Raw genomic sequence first — 13,991 nt, 5'->3', positions numbered from 1 at the left:
TATTTCTCCTAAATGGGTATGCCCCTGAAAATTGATAGATTTTCTCTGCCAATGACAAACATCTTGTTCTGGTATTCACTCTTGTTTTGAGCTTCCTTCCTTAGACGTCTATGAAGGTTCTTAGACAGTAATGAAAACAAAACTAGATGTAAAATAAATCTGTGATGTGTGTTTTTACTCCGAAGCACAGGGGGCGCTGAAGCATATAATCCACCCCTATAACTAAAACAAGAAGTGAATAGGTAAACACTGTACAGGGGAGTGTGACTGCAGTAGGGAACAGGAAGACAACTGATCAAAAAGCTGGACGATATAAAAGTGAAGTTGGACTTGTTTAATTTTATTTCCCGTGAGCTCTATAAGTGAAAGTTATCAGGCTGTATTTTGGTTTTTAAGGCAGACCCATTTGTTCGGGAGAATTTGAATATTTTACTTATTTATTTATTTATTGTAATTTCGGTCCACACTCCACACCAGTTGGTGGCGGTAATGCACCATTTTGCTGTTTGCCAACCGCCAATAAACCCTATACAGAAGAAGAAGAAAACAAGACGCGTTACATGGCGTGCTCCAAGTACGCCAAGTGAACCATATTTCATGAGAATGCTTTTCTAAAACTCTTACGAGCTTGAATAATGCGATCGGTTTCATTGGAAAGACAACAGTTTTAGAGTATATCGTACGGGGTACGTAATTTGACATTTATTCTGTATTTATTCAGCAGCAGAGCGTGTCCACTTTAGCCGTGCGTTAGCTCAGTTAGCCGGCTAAGCTAATTCCTAGATGCTTACGGTGACAGCTGGGCGAATGAATCTTACCTGATGAATGAAGCAATAAAACTAAACTCGATATTTTTTTAAAGATATCAGCTCGATGCATCGTGTCCACGGGATGGGTGTTTGCAGAATAATTACTACGGTTTAATTGTAGACTTTACTATAAGCATTGTAGCGAACTATTCTGTTTAATAGCTCAGCTAATGCAAAGAAGCCGCATGTGTTAGCAAGCTAAAGCCTGTTCTTTCCACAGGCAATATCGAATTCATACTGCCTTATATGTTTTATTTTTTCTGTGGTTCTTTCCACTTATGTTTTGGAGCCAGGCGCTAAATTACAGTCTGAGATCGGCTGGTGATCAATTTCACTTCAATCACATCTGTTTGATGCTGTTATCTAGCTGGTACCCTTGTGCCCGATATGTCGTGAAACTAAGGGAAGAGTGTTGGCAAGGCAGGCTAGCATGATGAAATACTGCCAGGAGCCGTGCTCATCCATGTATTATTGTCTGATAATAAATCTAAAGAGACTTTAGTCCGTCGGTTTATAACTTGTAATGTAAACTTTAATCATGAGTAGTATTTAAACCTTTTCATGTTGCAGTGTAGTCTATGTAAGCGCAGTTTTCACAACTTGTAAGTAAATTCTCTCCCATTCAAATATTTGCTCACCATTCGGACCTCTATTTCATTCCGAACCCAATCCATCCAATCCATATTTTCATGGGATAAAACATCTGATATTGATTCTTAGCCTTTATTTATATATATACATAAAATATGTTGAGGTTGAAGCATATTCTTTCTCACAAACGTGTTGGTTAAAGTGAAAAGTTAAAAACTCCACCCAGTTATAATGGTACTCGTTACATTTAATACGCACAGTGCCTAGAGTCAGATTCACTCTGGTGGACAAGCTGTGTTCAAACCCTTTCAGAAAAGTCACCCTTTTCTCCAATAATTCCTGTACAGAATAAATAGTTTGCACGTTTTTCCATGTTCACACTTTTGGAAAATGTAAACGCTAATATATCGGCCATGGGCCAGTATCAGGCAAAAAATATCTGCCTGCTGATATTTCACATATATCTGCAAGCAATGCAAATACATGCAGTGTTTCAAACTAATTTAGCTTCTATATATTGACATTTGGTGCCAGCAAAGGAAAGCATGGATTCCTCTGTAAATGAATTATTAAAGAATGCTGTCTGCAAGTTTCTTCCTTTTTATTTGCCAAATAACTTAGTGGTATAAGTTCAAACAGAGATGAGACGTGTTAGCATCACGCAATTAGCAGAAACCATAGACAGTATAAAATATGGATGTAGCTTTTGGGTGTGAAAAGTAGCCCAGAATGCGGAAGTGCCTTAAACATGCATTCTATCGAAAGGCTGCCAGATGGTGATAGCTGGGGTTGCAACAAGATTTCAGGTCCTACAGAAGACTATGGGAAGATGGATTTCTGTATTGACGATTATAAACACTTTCCTGTTGCGTTTACAACCTCTGTCACTTGTTGTGGATCATACTTCATTAAAAAATTCAATTTGTCCCATAAATCTTGGGCATAACATGTTTTACAATGGATTATCTGTGGTGTCTGCATTGGCTTGTTGTTGATGTCCACTAGTCACTCCTTACCACATCCGGGGTTGTTTTTTTTTTGTTCTGTTCTTTTAAAACCAAAATGACAGCTTTGGAGACTTCAAAATGGGACTTCAGGAATAGGTGACATCACTGTAGCTCTGTCCATCTTTTATATGAACCAGGGCACTGATTGAACCTTCAGTATAGGAGAAATAAGTATTTCACACATGAATTGATGTGGATGGTGTTGTTCTCTAACCTAGAAAAACAAACAAACAAGAACTTGCTGAATATTTTTGCGTTGCCTTAATATACTTGGCATCTCATCAAAGTGTCTGTGCGTGGTAAATATAGATATAAAGTTACCATTTTTTTCTTTTTGAATATGTACATTTACTTTGTGAAATGTTGGTAAACTGAATATCTTTGGGAATGTTGTGATATTCCATCCATCCATCCATCCATTCGCTTCCGCTTATCTTTTCAGGGTCGCGGGGGGCGCTGGAGCCTATCCCAGCTGTCATAGGGCGAAAGGCGGGGTACACCCTGGACAGGTCGCCAGTCTGTCGCAGGCGACCTGTTGTGATATTGTAAATTCTAAAAGGCTTTTTTTTTGCCATTTACTGTCAGTTTAAAGAACAAAAAACTTGCACCCATTTTAAAAACAAAAGAAAGCACATCTTTCTGTGGTATTTTTTTATTGTAATCCTAAAACACAACTCAAAAACTACTGGTATTTAACATGAGTTGGATAAATGTTGTGTGTGCCCTGTGTTCATTGTCCCTTTTTTTCTAGTTAATTTCTGATGGCTACTACTGAGATGGAATCTGGGTCCTTGGAAAGCAGATCAGAGCAAGGGACAGCTGACCCTGATTCAAAGTACCCAATGAAAGTTCTTTATTGTGGAGGTGCAGTATATAAAACCACTCATCAAAACCACACTTCATCTTCAATTGTTTTGTGGTGGCCCCTTTTCAAAACGTGACATTAATTTTTGATTTTGTTTTTCTCTCTCTCTGCAGTGTGCTCTCTGCCTACAGAGGTGAGTTTGACTATCAGTTTCCATATTTAGTTGTGTGACCCACTTTTCTATAAATATTCAGTTGGGGGTATTTTTTCTGCTGCAACGTAAATAACTGCAGTGTTGTGTCTGCAGTACTGTGAGTACATGCCTGAGCCAGCTAAATGTAGGCAGTGGCTGGAGAAGAACTTTCCAGATGTGTTTGCCAGGATGACTGTAGGTGAGTGGCGTTTCAGATTTTAGATATATAATAATGAATGAATGTAACCATTTTTGCAAGTTGGATGCTCTTATTGATCATGGTCATAGTTTTAAATGTCAGTGTAGGTGCAAGTAATGAGCCAAATTTTCAGGTTTCAGACTGCTCTAAAAACTCATGTTTCAGGCAGGTTATTCTACTCTTGGATGTGTTTGATGTCATAGAGAGGGACTGTTTCTAATATGGTCATCTCAGGTACGTCAGAAAAGACTGTCTTAAAGAAGGACAGATGGTCCGAGGGGCTGCACTAAAACAGCCATGAACATTATTTTGAAATCGTGGGTCATTCACGGACTAAAAATACAGTTGTGGACATTAACAGAATAGCCTTCCTCTAAAAAGATTAGATGAGGTGATAATTATAGACTTAACATTTTGACTCCAGCAAAAGCCACAATTTTCTAATATTAGCTGCAGTTGCTGGGTCCCTCACAGTCAGTCAGGATTATTTTTTCTCTAACAGTAATGCTTTATTTGAAAAAGCTCAGAGTTCCCTTACACTGCTGCTCTGAGCAGGCTCTGACGTTGTTCAGGCTGACTTTGTTCTGTGGAAGCTAAATCATATATGTTATAATACCAAACTGGTACTTAGCCAGCTGTTGTGAATAAACTGATCTCTCGAATCGCTCATTTAGGTCATGCTGACATTAAAGTTTTTCTCACGCTGCTCTTTGGATTGATAACATTTAGTGTGATGAATTTTTGGTCAGCTCCATGCTACATGAAATGCTTTTGATTGTCATGTGTACTTTAAAAATATAGTTTTGGAGTTCTAGAGGTCCTGTCTTTGCAAGGTTCACCACAGTGTGAACAGAACTGGCTTTTAATTGTTTAAAACAGACTTTCAAGGCCTGAAAGGTGAAACGATTTGCTGTAAAGATCTGTAATGATTCCAGGCTTTCAAGCTGCATAATAATCCCTTGAAAGCTAAACATGTTGTTGAGGGAGTGGGTTTAATGTTGTTCCATTTTCCATTTGTCCCACTGGCCCAGCAGCGAATGCGCCTAAGCAGGAACCGGGCACTGGAGATGCTCCTCCTGCAGGCGAGGAGGAGGAAAAGAAGAAACAGAAGAGAGGTACGTAAACGTCAGAGGGAAAAGGAATCAGAATCTACTGGTTCATGATTCACTGCTATAGTGCATCAAATTTCCTACATATAAAGTAATGGAATAAGTATGAAACCTGCCTTGTTTAAGGTTTATTTACACTCTGAGACCTCATAGGTTCATTTTAAGACATGGGTCTGATAAACTTGAGTCTACTGATTCCAGTAAGTCTTTAGGATTCAAATGATAGCTAAGGATTGATTGCTTCATGTTGTCTGCATTTCACTTTTTATCAGTGCTTTAATTGTGTGCGACTTAACACTGCATGAGTTTAAATCCGGTTCATTTTAATTGACCTTTTAAGGTGGAAGAGGCCAGATCAAACAGAAAAAGAAGACTGTGCCTCAGAAAGTTACAATAGCAAAGATCCCAAGAGCCAAGAAGAAATACGTCACACGGGTGTGTGGCCTGGCGACATTTGGTGAGAGCTCTTGTGCTGTCCTTATCCTCTAGGCTGCCAAAATCTTATTCCCTTCATGTTTTATTCTTAACACGATTCTCTGGTTTGACTCTTGCAGACATCGACCTTAAAGAGGCTCAGCGATTCTTTGCCCAGAAATTCTCTTGTGGTGCCTCAGTTACAGCAGAGGATGAAATAATCATTCAGGGAGATTTTACAGACGACATAATTGACGTCATTCAAGAGAAGTGGCCTGAGGTAAGCTGGAGAAAACCAGGGTGTGCTGAAAAGGTTCATTCTTAATTTACTCTCTCACTGGCAATTTGTAAAAACGTAACAAAGTTCAAGTTGTTATCAGTGACACCGGCTGCCTTTAAGTGAACTGCAGTTAGCTTCCTGTTGCTTGCATGTGCAACACAGCATACTCCAGCAAACATTTGCAAGAAGAGGGGAGACATGCATAAGAGTACTTTACATTGTACAGTATGTATGTGAGGGACTGGTGTATATACTGTGTCCCTACAGTAATGTGTTTTTAAAAAAAATAAGTGCCCCCACCCCCCTCAGTATGTTGCTGTGTTGTGGAGGAATTTTGGCACTCTCTTATTTATAACGTTCGCTCAGTTTTATTGAGTCATTTGTTTATGCACATCTTAAGGTGCCATCTAGGGCTGGGCAGTAAAACAATAAATGCCATAATAACTATATTGTTCTCAACAGCAGCATATGTTAGTGTCAATATAAATTGGCTAGAACTCATTCAATCCAAAATAATAGCACAGGACAGTGTCGTGGGTCTGTGGACGGTGTGAAAAGCGGATTTTCTGAACTGCTTTTGAAAATGTCCTCTATAATCTCAAACATGACACACAGTTCAGTCTCCGTGTCTCTCTGTGCGTTGTAGGTGGATGATGACAGCATTGATGATCTGGGTGAAGTCAAGAAGTGAAGACCAAATATGCACTTTTGCTGAAAGGATGTGACCTGTAACAGCGACGACCTGGCCAAATGTACACATTAAGTCATTTTATACCTATTTTATTTACTGTACATAAAAAGCTGTGGACTCAGCCACTCACTTGGCATTTTTTTTTTTTTAGTTAATAGCTGCTTTCTCTCGTTTGCCAAAGGTGTGGTATGACATGAATCCTTCCCAAATGTTCTTCACTCAAGCAAAACTGTAGGCTAATAAATTTCAGTCTCCTTCACCCTTACACTCTTTCCACATTTGACTTTTTTTCTTCTAATGGTTGTGTGTCTGTTATTTTTAAAGCATTAAAAATGAGTTCTTTTTCAGGGCTCTGATATGCTGCTTTATCTTAGTTACTTAAATGGCCGCAGGTTACTTGTTTTTCATGCATCCCACTCAATACTCGTGAGTAAACCTATTCCCCTGCATAATAGTTTTATAATGAAGGTGCACTCCCCGGACAGATAACATTTACAGTTGTTTCCATGCTCCTTTGGGTCAATACCGCTTCCCCATAGATAACGGAGTGCACAGATGTTCACTCCACATAAAGATTAGTATGTTTGGCTGAGCACCTTTTGCATATGCGCAAACACGATTCAGTTTCCAAAGAAATCACCTGGTGGAGCCTTTCTTTACCGACACTGTATGTTACAGCAGCCGTTTCCTCTGATGGGTCAGAAGATGAATCTCACAGTCACAGATCTCTGTTGTGCCTTCGAATCTCCCATCCTGGACCAAGTTTTGCCTCCAGTTCTCATCCTGGAGTTCATGTTTGGACTAACGGGGAACTTTGTCGCCCTGTGGATGTTCATCTTTCACATGGACACATGGAAACCCAACGCTGTGTACCTCACTCACCTGGCAGTTGCAGACTCCATCGTGCTCTTCTGCCTGCCTTTCCGAGCAGATTACTACAGGCGTGGGAAAAACTGGCTCTACGGTGACATCCCGTGTCGCATCTTGCTCTTTTTGCTGGCAGCCAACCGCGCAGCTGGGATCTTTTTCCTCACGGCCGTGGCTGTAGATCGTTACTTCAAGATCGTCCACCCGTCGAATCGGATCAACCAAATGGGGCTGGGCTATGCTTTCTGGGTCTCATTTGGCCTCTGGTGCTTGATCTTCCTTGCTACGGGGTACCTTCTTGCTGATCAGCACTTTTATTACAACAACAACCGTACGCAGTGTGAAAGTTTCAACATCTGCATGGGCTTTAGTCCCCTTTCCACCTGGCACAACACTTTCTATGTTGTCCAGTTTTTCCTGCCCACTGCCATCGTGGCCTTCTGCACCATCAGAATTACATGGCAGCTGAGAATCCGGACTGTGGACAAGAAGGGGAAAATCAAACGGGCCGTTCAGTTCATCCTGGCCGTGGCTTTAATCTTTATCATCTGCTTTTTCCCCAGCACCATATCGCGTATTGCAGTGTGGGTCCTCAAGGTATGGTACAATGAATGCAAATACTTTGAAGAAGCCAACCTGGCATTCTACACGTCAGTGTGTTTGACTTACTTCAACAGTGTCCTCAACCCTGTTTTGTATTATTTCTCGAGCCCTGCCTTCAGTGGAGCCTTCAACAAGGTCCTTAACAAACTGTTGAGAAGAAGCAGCGACAAAGATGAGAAAAAGTCATCAGAGAATGACATTTCCACCATAGATGATAGAAGGCTGTAAAGCCAGCTGCTTGTCCCTGTTCTAATTCTGTAGGGAAACTAAGATCCACCTGAATACACAAATGCATGGTAAACTCCTGGCTATTGAAAACATTTATATTATTGTAGTTGAAATTAAATGTCAAATAGTTTTTGCTGTAATTATGAACAAAATGACTCACTTACTATACATCTTAGTGGTGTAGTGCTTTTATTGCAATGATGCACCTGTTGTGACTTTGGATGTACTTTGTGATTATAAGCCACTTACCTGTCGTTAGTAGCTTACAATTACATTTCCCTAGTAGCTGGGCAGGTGAGTAAAGAATGAACTTAAAAGCTTGTCAAGGCAACACCTCACATAGATGCCATCGGCTCATGTATCCACGATACTTGATAAGGTTGGTTTTAATGTTTTTATTAGGCAGTTCAAGTGTAACACTGATCTTTTGGCTGCCCACTGAAATAATATTTATTGAATGAAATGGTTGTACAGCCACAGGAAAGTTTGGCTCACGTTAGTGCTAACAAACTATCAGGGCAAAACCCACATGCAAAGGGAGGTTTTTTGAGATAGTCTAGTATGGTTTGCAGATAATTTCAGCTAGTTTGAATAAAGCACTGTGTATGTACATGCCTTTGCAAGTGTATTTCTGCTTGTATAACATTTGAGTCTGTGTACCCTGTCGCATTTTGTTTTCAATAAAGAAAAAATTAAGATTACGCCTAAACATTACATAGTTCTTTTGGTCCACTTTTCAGTGTCTGAATGGAACCAAGCACATTTTGCGCACTTTTACTTTTGAATGTTTTCTACTTACTAATAATGTACTTTCACTAAGGTCGTAAATAAATAAATATTTATTTATTTTAAACAATGGCTGTTCCATAGTTAGGTGGGTGGTAAAATTAGCCTTTGAAAAGTTTTAAAAATATTTTGCTTTGAAAAAAATCCAATAAAAATCATTTAGTTGTTGACAGTAAATTAGATATCTAAGTTATTTAGATATGTCTCTTTGGGGTTCAGGGACTGTGATAATATTTCTTGTTTTTTCCTCAGTTTTTACAAAAACAGTCGATTGAAAACGAATCCAGTGAGCTATTCTTTTTCAGCTTTGCGCAAAGTGTAGAAAACAAAGCTATGATTCAGAGAGCTAAAGCAGCAAAATGAAGCTCTCGCATTATGCGTCAGTGACAATAGCGTACATCTACAAAAGTACATTTTTATGTCAGTACTTGCCTTTATTTTTACTGTGAGGTGTTAAGAATTTTATTTATTTTTTCTTTTCCCACTTTAAGAAATTGCATTTCAATAACTGCTGATGACATTTTATTATTAGTATTTTATGTATTTTTAGTTAGCATTTTTTTTAGTTAATGTAGATTCAGATAATTTCCATTGTGAGTTTCCCTATTTACTTTCAGTTTATGTTTTATTACTCCTTGATATGTGATATTTTTAAGGGGCTAGACTGAAGATCACAATATCATTAAAAACAAAGAAACAAAACAACACTTTGACTGTAATGCAGATATCCCAGCCCACATTAACTCACGCAACATTGTATCTTCCTCCTTTTGGTTGTGAAAAATTTGATAAAACGGATCAAAATATTTTCCTGATATTTGAAATGTTATATTACCTAAGTAAATATTATTGTTCAATTCACATTTTGTATTTTTCTCTACTCTAGTTTTATTTTACGCTAACAAAAATATTAAGTTCATTTCCAGAATTACCTTAATTTTTGGCAACGATAGTAACCTCAGATCCCCAAATTTACAACTAGGCTTCACAGTTCACGAGCTTATGTTGGGGCTGTGAAGGCAGCATCATTTCCAAGAGTGACGTCAGATTGTGTGAGTCGGGGCTGGGCTGGGAAACAGTAGCTGTTGGAAAAAACATGTAACGGTGCAAGGTACGCTGCACCTTCTCACGACATTCCTTACTGAGACCCAGTTCATCTAACGAGACAAAGTAAGCTCTCAAAGCAGCTTTTTCCCCACTGTTGTCTGTGTTTAGTCTGCTTTAATATCGCCTCATTAGAGTGTTAGTTGTCTTATATTAACCACAGTTTGTGCGTTATTGCTGTTTTGAAGCTAGCTAGCTTTGGCATACCAGCAACCACCGTGGCTCTAGCTAACAGGATGTAAATCACTATGATCTGCTGCTAAATGACATGCCAGTCAGTCCGCCGGTATTGGTTAAATGTGCAGGATGCCTAGTGGGAAAGTGTGGCGGGTAAAAATCCAAGTTATCTCACTAGCTCCGTAGATACAGAGAGCCCAGCCCACACAAACAACACACACCAGTCTTCTTATGTGTCTGTTATGTACACTAACGATTTCTCCCTTCATTAATTGCTTTTGTGTGATCATGCAAAACCGGAGATAATTGAATGGTCGTTAGTGAGCTGGCAGCAGAGAATGGAGAGCAGGCTGATGCATGACAGCTGTAGGTGTGCTTGTTGTGTTGGTCTGGCAACACCTGCTGGGCGGGGGAAGACCTCTGAAGTAATGTTACCTGCACAGGATTTCTCTTCAGTGTTGTGAGAAACGATTTAGTGCTCCAACTAAAAAGGTCGACCTAAATGAGTGCACCTATGATATACTTTTATTACCATGGACAGAGCAGGTACTGCTCACGGTGCCGGTTGCTTCGGAGACAAGGCTGCGTTAAGTCTTTGGTGGCCCAGGAGGAAAACTGGTGCCCCTGAGTCCCATTAGATTTGAGTTAGATTTAAACATCTGTTTTTGAGAATAATTTAACAACATTTGCCTCCATTATGAAGCTATTTTTCGAATTCTTAAAGATTTCTTATCAGTTTTATTTCTCCATGTAAATATGTCCATTGTGATGTTGTCATTTCATATAAAAAGAACATATTCTCCAGCATCTTACAAACAATAAAGAAGATGTGTCTTTCATGAAAGACACATCTTCTTTAATTAGATTTTTCTTTATAACCCAAACATCATCTTTGGAAGTTTTTAAGATACTGGATCAAATTAACACATAATCAAAAAGCTGTCCGGATTTTTCAACTAAGATTATTCATAAAAACTTTTCACCTGTATTTTCATGTCTGTACAGATGGTGCTGGTATTCGACTGTGACGTTTAGGGAAAATCTCCCACTGGCCTCTGTTTTCTGTCTGTTCTGTTCTGCACTTAATTTAATTATAATTATTTAAAGGAGGTTTCTTGATTCATAATCCTGCTTTAAGGCAATTGAACACTGTGACTGTGGACCATTGATTTTTCAGTCGAGTTCTTGTGTACATTTTTTATACCAACGTTTTCCTTTCCTTGAGGCTTCAGCAAAATAGATCAATGGAAGGCCCAAATGTGTCTCTCAGGTCCTATGTTAGGAGCTGTTTTTGTTTTTTTTAAGGACACTGCACAGCATGCTGAGATATGCCATGTTTTTTGGCTATAGCTCTTTGGGAATAACCTTGTTATTGAAAAAATACTATTTTATGCCTGTCAAACTGTGTTATCTTTGGTATTTTTCATAGATTTAGCTAAAGAAATGTGAAAAAAATATGTGTTTTTGCAACTGGGTGTTAGTAACAAAGTGCCATGACAAACTATTTAAAACAGCTCTTTTGCTAAGTTGGTTCATCCCTTGACTCGGGTGTCTTTTACATACTTGAATGATTCATAGGTCAGTGTTAAGTAGCTGATAGAACCAAATAAAAAACACTCCTCTGAAAATGGTCAGGTACAAAGATTGGACTGGAAATGAGTGAAAAAGCAGCCAATGAAAGACCTGCAGAAAGCCTAGACAACTTTGCCCAAGAGCACTTCAAAAATTACAAAGTCTGGCTCCTTGGAAGCACAATATAGTCTGTTTGATGTCAAACGCTAATTTTGTTATTTAGTGACTGGCGTCTGAGCTAATACAACTCATCTCACCCTGCCCATCTCTTTGATAAGAAGATTTCGTGAACGGTTTGTTGAAACCTTTTACAAAATCTTAACATTTTGTAAAAATGTTGAGCTTTGGTTAGTGAAAGGTGAAAATCTGTCTTTTCAGGTTGGGCCATTATAGCATGTGGAAACACACATCTGAATTTGACATATAAATAAATTGTGTAAAACATGTTTTTTAATATTTAAAACGTTGTTGTCTAGAAACACTAGTCGGTAAACCTGGGGTAGATGTATGGCTGTCTGAAATAAACCATTTTACAACCAAATAAATCAACACATTTTGTCTTCCAACATCCTGAAATGAGTTTTTACCTTTAGCTTCCATCCATGAACATCTAGTGCTTGGTGGCTTTAGTCGCTTAGCTTTAATGTCCAAAGACGTTCTTGTTGTAGTCAGTGTGACTCATATACGTACCTTGTGAATTAAATGGTAGCAGAGATGTTTCTACTAATGGGCATGTGAGCTGAAACTGGAGATATACCATGTGGTCAGCTGAATATGACAGTGATTTCACAGATGATAATGAACAGCTCTGTAATAAACACTGGGCTGTGACTTAGTGACATACAGTAGGAGGTGTTGAGACAAACTGAGGCCTCACTGAGCAGAGCGACTGCTCTCACTGAGACACTGATGTAATTGTGGGGGTTGTAGGCCTCTGTGAATGGGCTACAGTCACACATGAAAAGTCCTAAGACAAGAAAGAACACAAAATATTTAATAAGGCATTTTTGATGCTGATTAACAAAAAACACATTCAAAATAACCAGAACTATTTAGAATTTAAATTTAAAATCTATCTTTTTGTATAATAGTTTATAACCAGTTTAGATTTTTACAATTATAAAATTAAAACACATGAAATTGCCTTGATATTAACATGTCATCTTTTTATGTCTTAATGCATGCTTAGTCATCCAGGTAAGGAAATAACCAAAAGTTGATTATCTTAATCTGGATGTAGCATTTTCAGTGTCCTCTTTATTGTCACTGTCATCTTTTTATATTTGTTTTTGTTGAGGATACATTCTTCTTTTCTTTTTGCCAGCTCCTGTTTATCATAGTGTGACCGTGTAAGGTGGTGGGGAAGGCCTAATCCCTCATCTTCAATAGGCCCCCCTCAGCCATGGACAAACAAGGAGCCATGAGTACATCAGGCAAAGCCAGTGGGCTAAAACCCCCCAGTAAAATAGTCCGTCCCTCCGGCGTTCCATCACGGACATCACCGTCATCTGGTAAGAAGCTGTTGAAGAAAAAAACCCCTCAAGATTGTGTCTGTTTATTAAAGTGTCTAATTCTGTCAACAAGAAGTGTCATGCTACCGTTTGTATCTGTTTGGGCCTTTCTTAACTACAGAACTTATCAGTGAGTTTTCTCAAAGTGTGCTTTAGCAAAACATGGACCTCCATGTGTATTTCTGTATATAGTATCACTAAAAGGTGCTTTTCTTTTTAATCATCTACATCCTTAAATCAGTCTTTGGATGATTGTTATTTGGATTCAGCATTATTTATGAAGCGAAAATAGAGAGAGACTACAAGAAACACAAAATGTTTACAGCTGCAGATTTTTTTAGAATGCAGACTGTATTAAACAGATCATACTGACATTTCTCACCAGGTACTAATCCCCAAACAGAAGCATTTTTGGGGGTTAAATCTCCCTAGAACTTAATCTGTTCCTCATACTACTATGGGTGCACCAGTCCAACAACTTTTCCAACTAATTACAATATGATTCCTTGGATTCTGACTTGGTGTTTATTAATAATTTAATAAATAATAACAAAACCAAGGAAAATCCAATAAATAAATTTGATTTTCCTTTGTTTTAACCTAATTAACCTAATTCTTTTTGGCAAAAAATGCACCTTTTAAATCTAACTATAAAAAGTAACATTTAAGATTATTAACTATGGTTTATTAAAACACGATTCCAACTGCAGGTACCTCGAAGCCAGTTCCTCCTGAAAAGTCCCCTGGCAGTGTGACCTCACCAGTCCAAGATGGAAACACAGACTTTAAAATTGGAGAGAGAGTCTGGGTGAACGGCAACAAGCCTGGCTATGTGCACTTTGTTGGAGGGACGCAGTTTGCTCCCGGCCAGTGGGCGGGCATTGTGCTGGACGAGTCGATCGGGAAAAACGATGGCTCTGTGGCAGGGGTCCGGTACTTCCAGTGTGAGGACGGACGGGGGATATTCACGCGGCCTTCAAAGCTGTCCAGAACAGCACTGCCAGAGAAGGAGACGAATGGAGGCCGGGCCAGTCCAGCACAAGGA

General features: G+C 38.9%; 3 protein-coding genes across 6 annotated transcripts in view; all 3 read left to right on the top strand.

Annotated features, from left to right (window-relative positions):
• Window positions 1–242: 242 nt before the first annotated feature.
• denr (density-regulated protein) lies at window positions 243–6,363 on the top strand. Of its 4 annotated transcripts, none has more exons than XM_013910230.1 (8): window positions 243–318; window positions 3,159–3,271; window positions 3,386–3,405; window positions 3,520–3,604; window positions 4,630–4,719; window positions 5,054–5,170; window positions 5,268–5,407; window positions 6,054–6,363. In XM_013910230.1, the coding sequence occupies exons 2-8, from the start codon at window positions 3,169–3,171 to the stop codon at window positions 6,096–6,098; spliced, it is 600 nt and encodes a 199-aa protein (XP_013765684.1). In that variant the 5' UTR covers window positions 243–318; window positions 3,159–3,168; the 3' UTR covers window positions 6,099–6,363. The 4 variants fall into 4 exon arrangements, with proteins under 4 accessions (XP_013765684.1, XP_005720100.1, XP_013765685.1 ...); XM_005720043.2 differs by lacking the exon at window positions 243–318 and adding an exon at window positions 505–686 and having other exon boundaries at window positions 4,639–4,719; XM_013910231.1 differs by lacking the exon at window positions 243–318 and adding an exon at window positions 505–686 and having other exon boundaries at window positions 4,636–4,719.
• Window positions 6,364–6,424: 61 nt separating this feature from the next.
• On the top strand, window positions 6,425–8,497 carry LOC102195243 (hydroxycarboxylic acid receptor 2-like). Its single transcript, XM_005720042.1, has one exon. It carries the CDS (start codon window positions 6,768–6,770, stop codon window positions 7,794–7,796), a length of 1,029 nt encoding a protein of 342 aa, XP_005720099.1. The 5' UTR covers window positions 6,425–6,767; the 3' UTR covers window positions 7,797–8,497.
• A 1,139-nt stretch (window positions 8,498–9,636) lies between these two features.
• LOC106456127 (CAP-Gly domain-containing linker protein 1-like) overlaps window positions 9,637–13,991 on the top strand; it is a 4,870-nt gene continuing 515 nt past the window's right edge. Inside the window, exons 1-3 of the mRNA XM_013909047.1 lie at window positions 9,637–9,752; window positions 12,760–12,946; window positions 13,657–13,982. Of these exons, the coding sequence (XP_013764501.1) occupies window positions 12,838–12,946; window positions 13,657–13,982 (435 nt within the window). The 5' untranslated portion in view covers window positions 9,637–9,752; window positions 12,760–12,837. The remainder of the gene's footprint in view (window positions 9,753–12,759; window positions 12,947–13,656; window positions 13,983–13,991) is intronic.

This window comes from Pundamilia nyererei, unplaced genomic scaffold (assembly GCF_000239375.1).
Source record: "Pundamilia nyererei isolate P.nyererei 1_Seehausen unplaced genomic scaffold, PunNye1.0 scaffold00002, whole genome shotgun sequence".
Lineage (NCBI taxonomy): Eukaryota > Metazoa > Chordata > Actinopteri > Cichliformes > Cichlidae > Pundamilia > Pundamilia nyererei.
This window is presented reverse-complemented; position numbering and strand designations above follow the sequence as displayed.